Source organism: Talpa occidentalis, unplaced genomic scaffold (genome assembly GCF_014898055.3).
Source record: "Talpa occidentalis isolate TD23 unplaced genomic scaffold, MPIMG_talOcc4v2.1 talOcc4.9, whole genome shotgun sequence".
Taxonomy (NCBI): domain Eukaryota; kingdom Metazoa; phylum Chordata; class Mammalia; order Eulipotyphla; family Talpidae; genus Talpa; species Talpa occidentalis.
In genome coordinates, this window is record NW_023605305.1 from 59,990,397 (window position 1) to 60,005,665 (window position 15,269).

Below are 15,269 nucleotides of genomic sequence, written 5' to 3' on the forward strand. Positions count from 1 at the left end.
TACTGCCCACCCTCCAGCCCCTCATTCTTCCCAGGCACGTCTAACATTACATTCTGGAAGACTGAAAACCCACCATGATTTCAGAAAATACCTATGACTAAATACTGGAAAGTTTAGATCACATCACTGATTTAAATTCTTTAAGAAAAACTTATAGAAATGCCTTCAAATAATAAAAAACTGATGATATTCTTTAAAATAATGCTTACCTTAGAATATTTCTGTAACTCAGCATCATCTGCAATCTGTGTGTCCAAAGTAGCAACCTAAATTTACAAGAAAAATTAATTTAAATATTTGTAAAAAAGTAACTTTATATCTTTCTGTGTTTTTAGAAGAATTTATAGAACCTATATATTGATCACTCCATCTGATCTGACCTGCATTCTAATGGCTTTTCAATATTTCTGAAATCTCTAAGAATGTAAAATTTTAAAGAATGTTTGCTTTTTTTGTTGTTATTGTCCTCCATAGCAATCTTCTTCCCAAAATTCTTCAAAAGCCTTAAAGAGAAAGTGATGGGCAATACATATGCTATTTTTAAAACTTCAAGATCCCTAAAATTTTAATATAATTATCCATTATATTGAAATCATAAATGTTCTACTCTTGACAAAATCAAAAGAACAGTTATTTTCATTTTTAATTTCAGACCTTAAAACAAAATTTGCAAGGTCAGTAATGTCAGATGAGCTTGGAAAAACTGAAGCATCTCACTTTCCACAGCAAGTTCAAATAATTTCCCTAAGAGAAACAGCTGGCAAAGACATGAACAGAAAGATCTGAATTGGCGGGAATCTTAGGGACTACTTAAAAGCATTTAATCCTGGCCTAAAAATATATTGTTCTAAGTTTCATAGTGGATGTGCACACAAGTGAATTCCTTGCAAGCAAATACTGATGATTTGCATCAGTAAGTAGTTAATAAAATACGGTGCACCTAAATGGGAGAGGCTAAGTTACATAATCATCCATCTAAAACTCTAAAATTACTGCATTTCAGCTAAGTAGAATCTGGAAGAAATAGGGAACACTGGCGTGTTTGCACTAATTCGTTCATCTTGTATAGCTTCTTTTTCCTGCTCCTCATCCCTCAGAATGTTACAACTTAATGAATTAGAATTCTTATTAGAAGAAAGACAAATACAAATGATTTCACTCATGATAAATATAAAGAACAGACAAAACTAAACCTAAATAGGAATCTGAATTGAAGGTAACAGAGAGAATGGGGCTCAATTAAATGTGGTGGAGGATTACGGGTGCTTTGGTGGTGGGTGTGGTATGGAAACATACATCTGAATAAGTATGAACCTGTATCCCTAAAATATATACAATGTATAAACCAATGTTACCTTAATAAAAATAACAATTTTTAAAATGCTTCAAATTCTGTCTTCGTCTTCTAAGTGTTATGTTATGACTTTACCAAACAATAAATGAATTTTGGAAGGATAGTTGTAAGAAGGATAAAATTCGAACGAAAAAGAGGCCATCACAAAACTGGCGATGGATAAATACAGCATATCAAATTACTATGAATGTCAAACCACTAAAGACCTTAGAAAAGGTCTTTTGCGAGTGACAAAACAGCATTTGGTGGGCCTCCCCGGTGGTGCAGTGGTTGAGTGCTGGGTTGAGAAGCTTCCCGCAGCCTCTGCAGCACTGGTTCCGTCCCAGGCTACTCCCCGGCCACCGGAGGAGGGTCCCGCATGGCGCGCAGACCTCTCCTGCCGCCCGCTGCTCCCCTCAGCAGTGTACTTCGGTCCTTCTGCCTGCTCTGCTCCCTGCTCTGGCTCTGGTGAATTCTTTCGCCCTCCCGCGCTTCTGACTGTACCCAGTGCTTGTATAAATAAATAAATAAATCTTAAAAAAAAAACAAAAGAAAAAACAGCATTTAGAGTCTATGAAGCAGCAGCAGTCTCTGAGAAGTGACATACAAGTACAAAATTAGCGAGAAGACTAAGCATGGGCCTTTCAAATTTATCTTAATGACACTGGAAAATTTCTGACAATAGATAGTGGTTGCATATTCTGAACCAAAAAGAGTAAAAAAAACCTCCAACCAGTCAACAAGTACTAATGGCAAACATATGTAAGAAAATGTGACTGACAATAGAAGTTTAAAAGAATTTTTTATTACTAATGCATTTAGTGAATACTGTCGAGGCTTTCCTAAGCAGTTTTTTACTTTCATGTGAATTCATATGGGGAAATGTAATCAATTCCTTACTCAATGAATCTAATAACAGGTGAAGGGAAGTGTAATGGACCACTGGCACCATAAACTTATAACTAACTGAAATTACTTCCTGTTCTTCCAAATACATTTGATAATCATTCTTTCATTTTTCACATAAAACTGTAAGATTCTTTGTGAAACATAGGACTAATATCCACAGCCCTTTCAGTATACAATAAAACAAACAGATCATAAAAGCAATCATAAAAATGCCAGCAATTTTAAGCAGCTGATATAGGTTATAAATTTAAAGGCAAGCCCTCTCTCTCCTAACATTTTTCTGTCTATTATCAACTTAAATGGTTGTAATATCTACTGAGTGTCTGCTAATTGTAACTGAAACTTGTGTGCAGACCTAGACCTTATTATTCTTACAGCTTAAAATGCTTTAAAAATTTTTTTTCAATTGATCCAATAAGGAAGAAAAGCAAGAGAGAAAGGTAAAAGCAGGAGGGCTATTCTTTGACCCCTCTCATTTCTTTAAAGTGCAGTATTAGAAACTTGACATGAAATGAGACATGAGTGTTTTTTATTAGAAGATTTTAACATACCATTACTTCATAATCATGGCCCAACAGGTTTTCCCATCTGGATTTCAACTCATTTTCAATAGAGTCTGGGGCTTTTTCTGGATTAAAAAAAATGTTGAAGCTACCGTGAGCCAAACATACTTAACTACTAAATTCTTCAATAACAGTACAGTTCCAGTAAGTAAGGGGAAATGAATAAAAAGGAAAATACATTAATTTAAATCTACTAGGTAAAGTAAATCAGAGGTGACTTATAAGACTAATGTACAATGAAAAAACCAACTGTGACCCAATTATGAAGGGGGCTTTTTGTTAAAGAATATTTTAAAGAGAAGAGGAAATTATCAGTTATAAATGAAATTTGAATTATATACACTTCATATATAAACAACCTGTAGTTTACAGGGAAAAATGAATGTAGCTTTGCTTTATAATAGGTAGGAAAAACAAGGATTTAATTTTAACGTTAAGCCAAAATAAAGGCTCTTCTGGCTTCATTCAAATAATGAGTTGCATGAGTCTTGATATAAGAGAAACTTTGTTTTTACTTTGGTCTTTTGTGGCTACTTGGTTATCATACCTTTATGATTTTTTACTTGAGGGCAATATCGCCTCTTTTGAATAGGCAAAATTATTTTAAAGAGCTAAGGCAGATTCTAAGTGCCCTGTTTGACCTCTATAAAATCTCTGAGAATAGTATACAGTTCATAGTCTGAACAATGCTTAATGGGCAAAAATCAAAGTACTAAATCCATAATTTCAAATACCCATAGCAGTAGCAGAAAATAAATAAACCTCCACCTTTTCAAAAATAAGTTTAAGATAAACTATATCATAAGATTGAACAAGTCACGGAACATTTATCACAACTGATATAACCATCTGCCTGAAATCAAATGTAATTTGCAGCATCAGCTCTTCTAGCCTTCAGCATGGAGAGCTCATCTTGGGTGCATATAATGCTTAATTGCATTCTTCAAATTATTAAGTAAAACAGGCTAACCTCAGAAATCAGAGACTAAAACTAATGAACACTAAAGAACTTAAACTACTAGATTTATAAAAGAATATCCATGAAATAACCACATTAACTGAAAGGTTAGATTACATTTAGCAGATAACAAAGATCCTATTAAAAATAAATTATAAGGTGGGATCAACATGGCGGTGAGGAAACGCTGCGAGTAAGATCTCCCATTAAAAAAAGTTAATAGGGAGGAAAAGCGGCAGGTCCCAGTAAGAACTGGTACACGGAAGATAAACGGGCGATTCCAGCAAGCTACCCGAAGAAGAAAGTTGCCATAAAAGAGGACTAGAAGGGAGGAAAGCTCAGAACCCTGCTACCCTCCCCCACCCACAAAGTCTGCACTCTCTGGCCAACAGAAAGGAGGAAAAAATAAAAAAACTAAAACAACCAACAAGAACAAACTACACATCAAGCAGGACTGTGAGTGGAAAGGAACTATTTCAGCCACCACACCCCATGGTGGAGTTGTGGAGAACCCTGCAGGATTAGCCCTGGAGGTGAGCGAGAAAAACAAAGACTCCCGGAGACCTACACACAGCCCCAGGCCAGCCGGTAAGCTTGTGCGGAAAAGTGGGCGCTTGAAAAGCATATGCGGATCTTGGCTGCCCAGGCCCCCACGCCTACGACCTAGGCTTGCGGAGAGACGCGCTGGGGCCCTCACTGAGGTGAATGTCCCTCATTGAGTAATCAGAAACCAGGCGCCAGGACACGGGAGCGGGGTGCAAAAGGTGCCATTTCTGAGGACACTGAACTGGGCTACAGCCCGCGCTCTGGACCTGAGGGCTTTGGAACTGAAACCCAGGGCACGAAATTCAGGGCATAGGATCCCCACGACAGTGGGGCACAAGGCAGACACACCCCCAAAGCCACTGAGGCTTTCCCCACCACTCCGACTCTGTTCCCCTGTCCCAGTGGGGAAAAAAAAACAGCTCCCCAAGGACACTAGGAGAGATCTCTGGCACCACCTAGCGACCAGAAAAAAATCACGAACACACCATAGAATAGGGACCTTTCTTCAATAAAGACTACTTGACACCTGCAGAAGGATCCCAGAGGAGCCAGAGGTGAGCTGGGAAGTTCCCTCATGCTAGGCCCCTTCTGGCCAGCAGTCCAAGCCCAGAGGGGGAGTGGGCACCCAAGGCCGGGGCAGACCTGGTGCACAGGGGAGTGCGTACCCGCATCGCCTTTTTAAAACAGGGACCTTTCTTCAGTAAAGACTGCTTGAAACCGACAGAAGGCTCCCGGAGGAGCCAGAGGTGAGCTGGGAAGTTCGCCCATGCCAGGCCCCTTCTGGCCAGCAGTCCAAACCCAAAGGGGGAGCAGGCACCCTGGGCCAGGGCAGACCGGGCACACAGAAGAATGTGCCTGTATCTGAATCACCATGTTAGAACAGGGACTTTCTTCAGTAAAGTCTGCTTGAAATAGGCAGAAGGCTCCCGGAGGAGTCAAAGGTGAGCTGAGAAGTTCGCCCAAGCCAGGCCCCTTCTGACCAGCAGTTCGAGCCCAGAGTGGGAGCGGGCACCCACAGACGGGGCAGATCCAGCATGTGGGAAAGTGTGCCTGTCTCCGAATTGCCATTTTAGAATAGGGACCTTTCTTCAATATAAAGACTGCTTGAATCTGGCAGAAGGCTCCCCGTGGAGCCAGAGGAAAAAGGTTACTTGCACAGTCAGAGGTGAGCTGAAGGCCCCCACAAGCCCAGTCCCATCTGGCAGGAAGTCAGAGCCCAGAGGCGGATCCAGAGATTTGGAACCCAGAGTGCAATTCAGCTGCCCCACCTCCAGGGAAGTCTGTGGGACTTCAAGATGCACCTTTGTAACTAAACACAGGAGGAGAGATTCTGTGACAGTGACCATTAACATACTCAAAGTACCACTGACTCACTAGACTACTGGAATAACAGTTTTGACTCGTTTGGATTGTCAGTTTCTGAAACTCCTGAAAGAACACACCAAAAAGATGCCAGCCAGTACCAGCAGCACAGTGTCCCAACGCATAAGGCAAATTAGAAGACAGGCAGCAGGGAAAAGAAAAACTCAAAGTAGCAACGCCTCAGAAAAAAGAGACACCACAAAAAAAAAAAAAAAAAACCACCCACCAGCTTGCAACTACGGTGACTTGGAAGAAATTCTGAGCCTTCCAGAAAAAGAATTTAAAATTGCCATGATGAAAAAACTGATGGAAGTCATTAAGGAAAACAACGCTCAGAAGAATGAAATTGAGTCCCTAAAGAGGGAAATGAAGGAAATGCAGGAGATCAAAGGATTAACAGAAGAGCTAAAGAATGCTGGGAAAAGCAGTGATAACAGAATAGAGGAAATGGAAGAATGAATAAGCACTCTCGAAGACACAGAAATAAAAAGAACCAAAACAGAAAAGGAAAGAGAAGTACGAATGAAAAAGACTGAAGAAAGACTTCGGGAACTATCTGACTCCATGAGGAAAGGAAATATAAGAATTACAGGAATCCCAGAAGGTGAGGAGAGAGACCTAGGAACAGAGAAAATATTCAAGGAAATAATTGAAGAGAATTGAAGAAAAGAAATAATAAAAAGAAAAAAAAAAAAAGGGAATGGCGGCATCACACTCCCAGACTTCAAACTATACTACAAAGCCATAATCATCAAAACTGCATGGTATTGGAACAAGAACAGACACACAGACCAATGGAATCAAATAGAAAATCCAGAAATAAACCCACAGATATATGGTCAACTAATCTTTGACAAAGGAGCAAAGAATATGCATTGGAGCAAAGAAAGTTTGTTCAATAAATGTTGCTGGGAAAACTGGGTTGCTACATGCAAAAGAATGAAGCTTGACTACTACCTAACACCATGCACAAAAACCAACTCAAGATGGATTAAAGAACTAGACATAAGACCTGAAACCATAAAATACATAGAAGGAAATATCTATGTAGTGTGATATGCACATCAAAGACATGTGCATATCAAAGACATGTCTTGCACATGATATGCATATCAAAGACATCTTTACAGACACATCTTTACAGACACATCACCCAAAGCAGTGATAGTGAAGGCAAAGACCAACAGCTGGGACTACATCAAATTAAAGAGCTCTGCACAGCAAAGGAGACAATAACAAAAACAAAGAGAAACTCCACCGACTGGGAGAACATTTTTGCACACAACACTAACGATAAAGGACTGATCACAAAAATCTACAAATAGCTGATGAGACTCAACAAAAACAAAGAAAATAATCCAGTCAAAAAATGGGCAGAAGAGCTAAAAAGAAACTTCTCTGAAGAAGAAATACAAATGGCCAATAAGGGACCAGGAAAATGAATAACTATAAGAAAGTGAAAATCAAAATCAACAAACAACTATGAACCAGAGACACTCTATGGGTGGTGGGGGGCGGGGAGGGGAGGGATTGGGGTCAAAATAAGGGGATTGCAATTGTATGGGAAATATAAAAATAAAATTTATTTTAAAAAAAATTCCAATAAAAGATTCTTAATATGAATGAAAAAAAAAAAAAGGTTCAACATCACTTGTAATCAGGGAAATGCAAATCAAAACTACAATGAGATACCATCTTATACCAGTGAGAATGGCACATATTAAAAAAACTAGCAACAACAAATGTTGGCGAGGTATGGAGAAAAAGGAACTCTCCAGCACTGTTGGTGGGAGTGCAAACTGGTCCAACCACTATGGAGAGCTGTGTGGAGATTTCTTGACCTACTAAACATAGAGCTTCCATATGATCCAGCAATTCCACTCCTAGGTATTTACCCAAAGGACACAGAAACATCAATTCCAAAAAGCACCTGCACCCCTATGTTTATAGCAGCACTATTTATAATAGCTAAGCTTTGGAAACAACCCAAATGCCCAAAAATAGATGACTGGATCAAGTAGATGTGGTACATATACACCAAGGAATATTACTCAGCATTCAATAAAGATAAACACATGCAATTTGCAACAACATGGATGGAGCTGGAAGGGATCATGCTCAGCGAATTAAGCCAGAAAGAAAAAGAAAAATACAGGATGGTCTCACTCATAGCAGGAATCTAGAAAACTTAAATAAGGGACCAGGAAAAAGAATAACTATAAGAAAGAAAATATCAAAATCAACAAACAACTATGAACCAGAGACACTCTATGGGGTGGGGGGCGGGGAAAGGAGGGATTGGGGTCAAAATAAAGGGGTTGTAATTGTATGGGGAATATAAAAATAAAATTTAAATAAAATACATAAATTAATTAATTAAAAATAAATAAATAGTATGATAATCTCAAACAATTATTTCAACAGCATGAAAGAACTAACTTCATAGCAGCTGGAAAATTTTGGTCTAACTTTTAAGCTGAAATAATATATACTCATGAAGGAAAAAATATAGTGAGAATGATTCAAAAAGAGCAGGTAAAATTACAATATACTTGGGTCAAAATGAATAAGGCAAATTGTCAAATTACAGAAGTTTTTAAACCTGAATGAAGGGTTAACTCCTTTAATCAGTCCATTCTTTCCTAAAACAAGACAACTGAAATTAAAAGCCAAAATTTCTCTGAAACGTTAAAAGTTAAGGATTTCATTTCATTCAACAGACAAGTCTTTCCTGAGTAGTACTATGCAGGGAATTGCATGAGACTATTATTTAACATGCTTGCAGAACAGAGTTTGCTACTACAATAGCAAAGTTATCAAAGTACAAGATCAAAAGTTAAAAAGTACAAATGTACAAAGTTGCACATCAATTAAAAAGAAAATTAAAGGGTCAACATATAGCAACCTGACCATCTGAAACATACAAAAATACATACATTATTCATAGTTATGGTAAAAATAGCTATTGTTTACAAATAGCTATAGGTCTATAGCTATATTAATAATATACAAGCTTAAATACGCTTAAAATGCCGACCAGATTAAAAACTAGTTATCACACACGCCTTAAAACACATTCAAAACTAATAAAATCATACAAAGATTAAACAATATGCTTAGTTCCCAAATGCCACAACTATTAAGAAGTTGATACTAAGAATATCATACTATTTCATAATTCAAAAATTCCTCTAATATTCCTCACATTACATTAACTCTTAAGAGAAAATGGCCAACAAATAATAAAATCGAGTTACTCCAACTGCTCTGAATCATATGCTTTGTGCCTACCCAATTTTTCTACAGCTTGCACGTTGTCATTTTTAAAATTATCCAGTCTTTCTTCAGAATCCCCATCTTCATCATCCAAATTTGTTTCTGTTTCCACTGCTCCAGAGAGAAAGAGGGTTGGTGTTTTTGGTGGTTCTACAACAGTTCCTAAAAAACAGAACTGCTAAGTTGAATCTCTAGCAGCTGAATACCATATTTAAGCTTATTCCACACTTCTATGTTCCTGTTTCACAACCTCATTACAAACATCTCAGGTAACTTTCACATACGATTCCTTTATTTAAAATGCCATGTGTAATATCAATTCCTTAAGAAATAAACTGCTGGTAATATTGAAAAGAACATGGAAATAGGCAGTAGAAAGAGAAAAGCAAGGTAAAGTTCATGACAAAGCAAGAATAATATAGCTATGAAAAAGAAAAAGAACACAAGGGTCTTCTGCTAGGGTTCTATGTGATTGTTACTATGGTGGATAGGAAACAAGACAAGCTGGTCCCACTGCTGTGGACTCTCCCAGGTTGACATGACATCATCATAATATAATAAACTACACATAGGTAGCCTCACAAAAAGGAAGAGAATTGAAGAGAATTAGCCTGGTTGCATAGATGTTAGAATATCCAAAAATTTAATTCTCAAGCATGCAAGCTAACTATGTATCTCTCTAATAGAAGAAAGGTTGAACAACAGTCATTTTAGGTTATTTTTTAAATAATCACTTGTTATTTAAAAGTATTCTTACAAAAAAAAAAACAAACATGAATCTAAGGCATCAGAGTTATATAGTCATCCATTTAAAATTGAATATGCATTCCCATGATCGTCAAAGTTTGTTGGTCTGAACACTTGAACTTGATAATTAAAAAATGATGTGCATACAATTATGCTTTTGTATAATGAAAATTTACTATTCTTATAATCAAAACAACAAATATCTTACAAATAAAAATGTTTTCTAACAGAAATCAATGTTTGATTTTCTCGCCATATTTCAAAAAGTAAATAAAAACACTAGAATCAAATATATTGTTAAGTGATATAAAACTGAAATTCGCAAAATGTCAATGCATTAGACAGATGAGAGCCTCTGAACAAAAGGTATCAAAACTTTATTATTCAAATGTAGGTAATTAATGAAATTTGGAAGCTTTTTGGGAAAAAATATTTCCATCTCCATTTAGAAAAGCTCTTAAGAGTTTAATGCATTTTAGGGTTCATGAGCCAACACTTGGACTGACACATATAATAGGTAAAGAGAGCTGTTTCCATGCACAAATGAGATGATTCATTTCTCTATCACTACATTACATGAGGTGGGCAGTTTTTCCTTTCCAGACTCACAAGCAACTTCCATAAAGGAAATATTCTTCTAAACCCAAACAACCTGGTAGGAAGAGGGACAGCAGAATCCATTACCTCTGTCCAAGGGCCTTTCATGTAGAGGAGCAGATGAGAGTGTCTTCTTTCGAACTAATGTCAGGTGAACCACTTCTCCTGCATTTCGTAATACTTCAACGACTTCCTGATTGGCAAAACCTTGAATATTCACTCCATCCACCTAGAAATTAAGAGACAAATTAAACAATTTTCAAGTTAGCTACTATTTTTAATTCTGGCAAAGCAGAATAAAAATTAGGCAACTCATTGTACTCCAAAAAAACACTGCATTGCTTTACTCACTTTATTCCAAAAATATCTGTATTTTTGAAGAAGGATACAAGACAAATAATAAAACATGTTGAAACACTTCCTGGAAAAACTAAAAAGCAAATTCAAATCTGTACTCTTAAGTCACACATTTCAACTTATATCCTGAGAGAGATAAATAGGCATTATTCTCTGATGCTATATAATATTCAAAATGCCATAAAAGATGGCCAATTGTTTTGTATAACTTTCAAGGTGTACTAGAAGTCATTATTATCAAAACTAAAAGGTCATCCAATACCTCATCCCTCTATCAGAACACTATGTGATATTTCCTAGAAGAAACCTATTAGTCTCCCTTCATTTGTTTCTGTGTTCAAGTGTTCTGAAAGAGTTATGCAAGAAAGGTATTTACTAATCTAAGTCAAGATTAATTCCACATCTCTGAATTCAGGACATCGGGACCAATCAGTCTCTTCTCTCAATCTTCTTCAAGCTAGCAAAACTATTTAGCTTCCCCCATAAGTATTTTCTCCAAAGCAGCCACTGTTATTGCTGGTCTCCAAACTTGCAAATCACCACAGGACATTTCCTAAGCCCAGTGATGTAAACACCACAGTGTCATGAATCGTGCTTCCTTAGATGGACTCAAAGGACAAAGATTCAAATTATACCAACAAACACTTGTTTCTATATAAATCACTAAATGAAATGTGTGTGTATGTGTATGACACACACATATGCTCCTTAAAAATATTCAAATAAACTGTAAAATTTAACATTTCTATTAGAGGAAAGACCAATTTGATATGATAAAACGTAATATATTCTCATAAAATATTACAATTTTGTATCCACTCAAAATTACTGTTAGTAAAATTGCTACTTTCATGAAGATATAAAAAGACAAATAGCCTATTAAGTTAATTATTCATAGTGCTTTTAAAGACATCAAGAGGTGCTTGAAAAATGTTTTACTGGGAAATGCCAGGGAATCTCCTGAATATATATGTATATATTTATTTTTTAAAGGATTTATTTATTTGTTTATGCATAGAAGAAATGGAGTGTAGGCCAGAGGTGCAAAGAGTGAGAGGATTCACCAGAGAGAGTGGGTTGCAGAACAAGCAGATTTACTGAAATACACTGCTGAGAGGAGCAGCAGGTGAAACAGGAGAGGTCTGCTGTGCCAACAGATATGTATATATTTAATATCAAATATGCACATGTGTTTTTTCTCCTACCAATATAATTTGCAACTTCTTTATAACAATAAAAAAAAAGTTAAGGGCCTCCCCGGTGGCACAGTGGTTGAGTGCCACCCTGCAAAGCTGTCCACAGCCTCTGCAGCACAGGTTCGATCCCAGCCGGCCTGGGGAGGGTCCCACATGGCATGCAGACCTCTCCTGCTTTGCCAGCTGCTCCCCTTAGCAGTGTATTTCGTCAGTCTGCCTGTTCTGCTCCCCTCTCTGGCTCTGGTGAATCCTCTCACCCTCCCGTGCTTCTGAATGTACCCCAGTTCTTGTATATATAAATAAATAAATAATCTTTTTTTTTTAAAAAAGTTGACTGTAAGTGTCCAAATAAATGAGATTTCATTGTACTAAGAAACAATTTCTTAAACATTATGACACTATATATTAATCCATTCCCCTGCTCATACATAGGATAATAAAGATAACTTTTTTCTGCAAGTTGATTCAATTCAGTTCTAAACCAGGGAGCAGTTACTTACAGCAATTATTTTGTCATTCACTTGAATTTGGCCATTGTGGTATGCAGCACTGCCAGGTATTATACTTTTCACATAAATCCCTGCAGCTTCCCCTAAGGTGCAAAAAACATATGGAAAAAGGGAAGAAAACTCTAATTAGACCTTGATTGCAAAATTTATATCAAGAGGTTAATTAGGTAAAGGGCTGACTAGAGGCTTGATAAATACTATTTTGAACACAAGCAGAGAAATTGATGGGTTATTTCAAACTGTCACCATCACAAGTGACCTGAATTTAAAACGATTTGACTGATGACTACTCTTCTGGAAAAATAATCAGTAATGGAACCCTGATGAAAAGCATTCCACTGCAAACTGGAATTTAGGAGGTCCCAGGTTAAGTCTGACCCTCTTCTCTTGGCCTGTGTCTCCCTTCTCATTGCTGACTTGGCAGAAGCCGTCACCATTTTTCTTAAGCACTCTGACAAGAGTCTCCTACCAGGTCTCCCTGCCTATATTTAGATCACTGCACATGTTAATTTCCTGAACACAGAAAAAAGAAAAGTACACACAATAACCTAAGCAACATGAAATAATCTTTGTATTACAAAATAAAACATTTAAATATAAATGAATGGCTATATATAAAATTACAGATATATAAAAAATGTACATGTCTATTGACAAAAACTGGAAAGGAACTTAGAAAATGAAAAAAAAACATAGCTGTGGATGATTTTACATTTTTAGTTTATTTTGATGAACTTAAAATAATGTCAGTAGGAGAAAAACAAACATCAAGGGATTCCCAATGCCAACATAATGAAATATAAATTTCACTGAATCATGTTCAAGTACCTCCATAATCAGCCTCAAACTTTTTACTTCATCTTCCACTACTGCCACTCCAACAAAAAGTCCAGACATATAAGATTCTTAATATTCTACCAAAACACCAAATATTTTCATGATTTTATCCCTTTATTTCATGTCATTTTTTTTCTGCCTATCAAACCCACTGCTATTATACTCTCCTTTTCCATGCCTAGCACAATGCCTCTTCTTAGAAAATTCTCCATTTCCCTGTCATATTGAATCTTAATTTGCCATATGAAGATAGTTTACTTGTATCTCTGATAAAACATGAATTTCATTTATCCTTAAGCAATTGAGAGTAGTTTAAATTTTTGCCTTCCTGAATAGACTTTTCTTGTATAAATTTTTCTACCTCCTCTACAACTAAGCAAAGTAACACCTCAAACTTCAATGAATAAAATAAAGCAAAAATATTTTGAAAAACTATGCCTTAAAAAAAATACTGAGTTTTAAATGTTCTAGTGCTTGGATTCATGCTGTCCGACACCCAGTCCCCAAAACTTCTTTTGAAGGTAAAATGATTCCTTATTCAGCAACATAAACATCAGAATTTCCATCAGCTACCCGCTTTCATTTTACTCTGCATAGATATTGTTAGGTTCAAAAAAACACCCTGAAAACTTAATATGATAAAACTTCTTCAACCACTAAGCCACAAGTTCTCAAACCAGAGAGTCTCTCATGAGCTACTTAATATAGGTTTTTTGAGACATTATTATACAAGCCAGACTTAGCCCTGTTGAAACTCATTTAAATTCTGAAACTAAAAATGGTGGCACTTAGTAAAATCTAAAGGTTTGAAAACAGTTATTTCATTAGGCTAAAATAGCACAAGGTGGCCTGACATGAATTTCACCCAGGACTTTGAATATATTAGCACTCTTAATCTTTCCACCTGCAGTAAATATGCAAAATAATAACTTAAAAAAAATTAACTCTTAAATCTTGTTATTTTTAAAAAACCAGAACTTTTGACAGGATTTTAATGTTACTAGCAAGTATTTGTGAAAGGGTTTATTTTTCTTTACTTGAATGATTCTCTTACAATAGAATAACACTTACAGTGAAAAGCTTAGCATTTAGTAGTTGAAGTTTTATTTAGATATACTTGGGTCATGTTCTTATCCTAACAATATATTACCTTTATATGAAAGGAAAATTAGTCTAATTAAAGTTTTTTTTACCTTATTTTTCAGTGATTAAACATAAAAGTACTACTTTTGACACAATATGAAATGTATACAGTATTCATTTTACTTTCTCACATGTAAAATGTCATAATATGTAATAGTTACAACATTCAAAATATATCTGTCTTAGAAGCAAAAGGAGGCACAATTCAAATGTAATACACTGAGTTGGACAATTAAATTCTTTTGTTAATGACTACCAAGCAATCCATAAAACTCTTGAGATAAAACAGTGATTTTTAATCACTGAAAAAGTAAATGGCTGTTATTGTAGATTCATGGTTTCATTGTTCAATGCTTAAATTGAAATCTGCAGGTATTTAATTTTACTGTCTAGAAACCTTAGCATCCTTTACAATTATTTCCAAAGATAAAATAAAAATGATTCCTTTACCTGTGTGAGCACTTCCAACATAACCAACGATTCTAATCCCAAGACTCTGTCCATCTTTTTTAAGGAGTTCAACATCATAAGTTTCAAAGAGAGAATTGTCCTAAAGGAAAAATAACCTTAGTTATATATAATCATTACATGGCAAAAGGGAGAATCTCTTGGTGATCCTAATCACCAGTAACCCTTCAAAATCAGGGAGTTTTCTCCTGCTATTGGCAAAAAAGGGAAGAGAACAAGATCTGAAGCATAAGGAAGACTGGAGTTGTGGTTTCAAGATGGAGCAGTTCATGTGAAAAGGAATTACAGGGAGCTGAAAGAGGTCCTGAGCTGACAGCCAACAAAGAAAAGAGATATCAGTCCAACAGCTGCTAGGAGTTGCATCCTGCCAACAACCTGAATGAACTTAGAAATGGATTGTCCCCAGAGCATCCAGATAAGAGCCAAGCCAGCCCAACACCTTGAGTTTGATCACATAAAAATGTAAAC

At 36.3% G+C, this 15,269-nt stretch overlaps 1 protein-coding gene across 1 annotated transcript in view; it reads right to left on the reverse strand.

Annotated features, from left to right (window-relative positions):
* PATJ (PATJ crumbs cell polarity complex component) overlaps positions 1-15,269 on the reverse strand; it is a 274,406-nt gene that overhangs the window by 229,209 nt on the left and 29,928 nt on the right. The window contains exons 9-14 of the mRNA XM_037500637.2: positions 14,784-14,883; positions 12,345-12,436; positions 10,379-10,520; positions 8,963-9,109; positions 2,794-2,870; positions 210-266 (exon numbers count right to left, since the gene is read on the reverse strand). Coding sequence (XP_037356534.1) covers positions 210-266; positions 2,794-2,870; positions 8,963-9,109; positions 10,379-10,520; positions 12,345-12,436; positions 14,784-14,883 — 615 coding nt within the window. The remainder of the gene's footprint in view (positions 1-209; positions 267-2,793; positions 2,871-8,962; positions 9,110-10,378; positions 10,521-12,344; positions 12,437-14,783; positions 14,884-15,269) is intronic.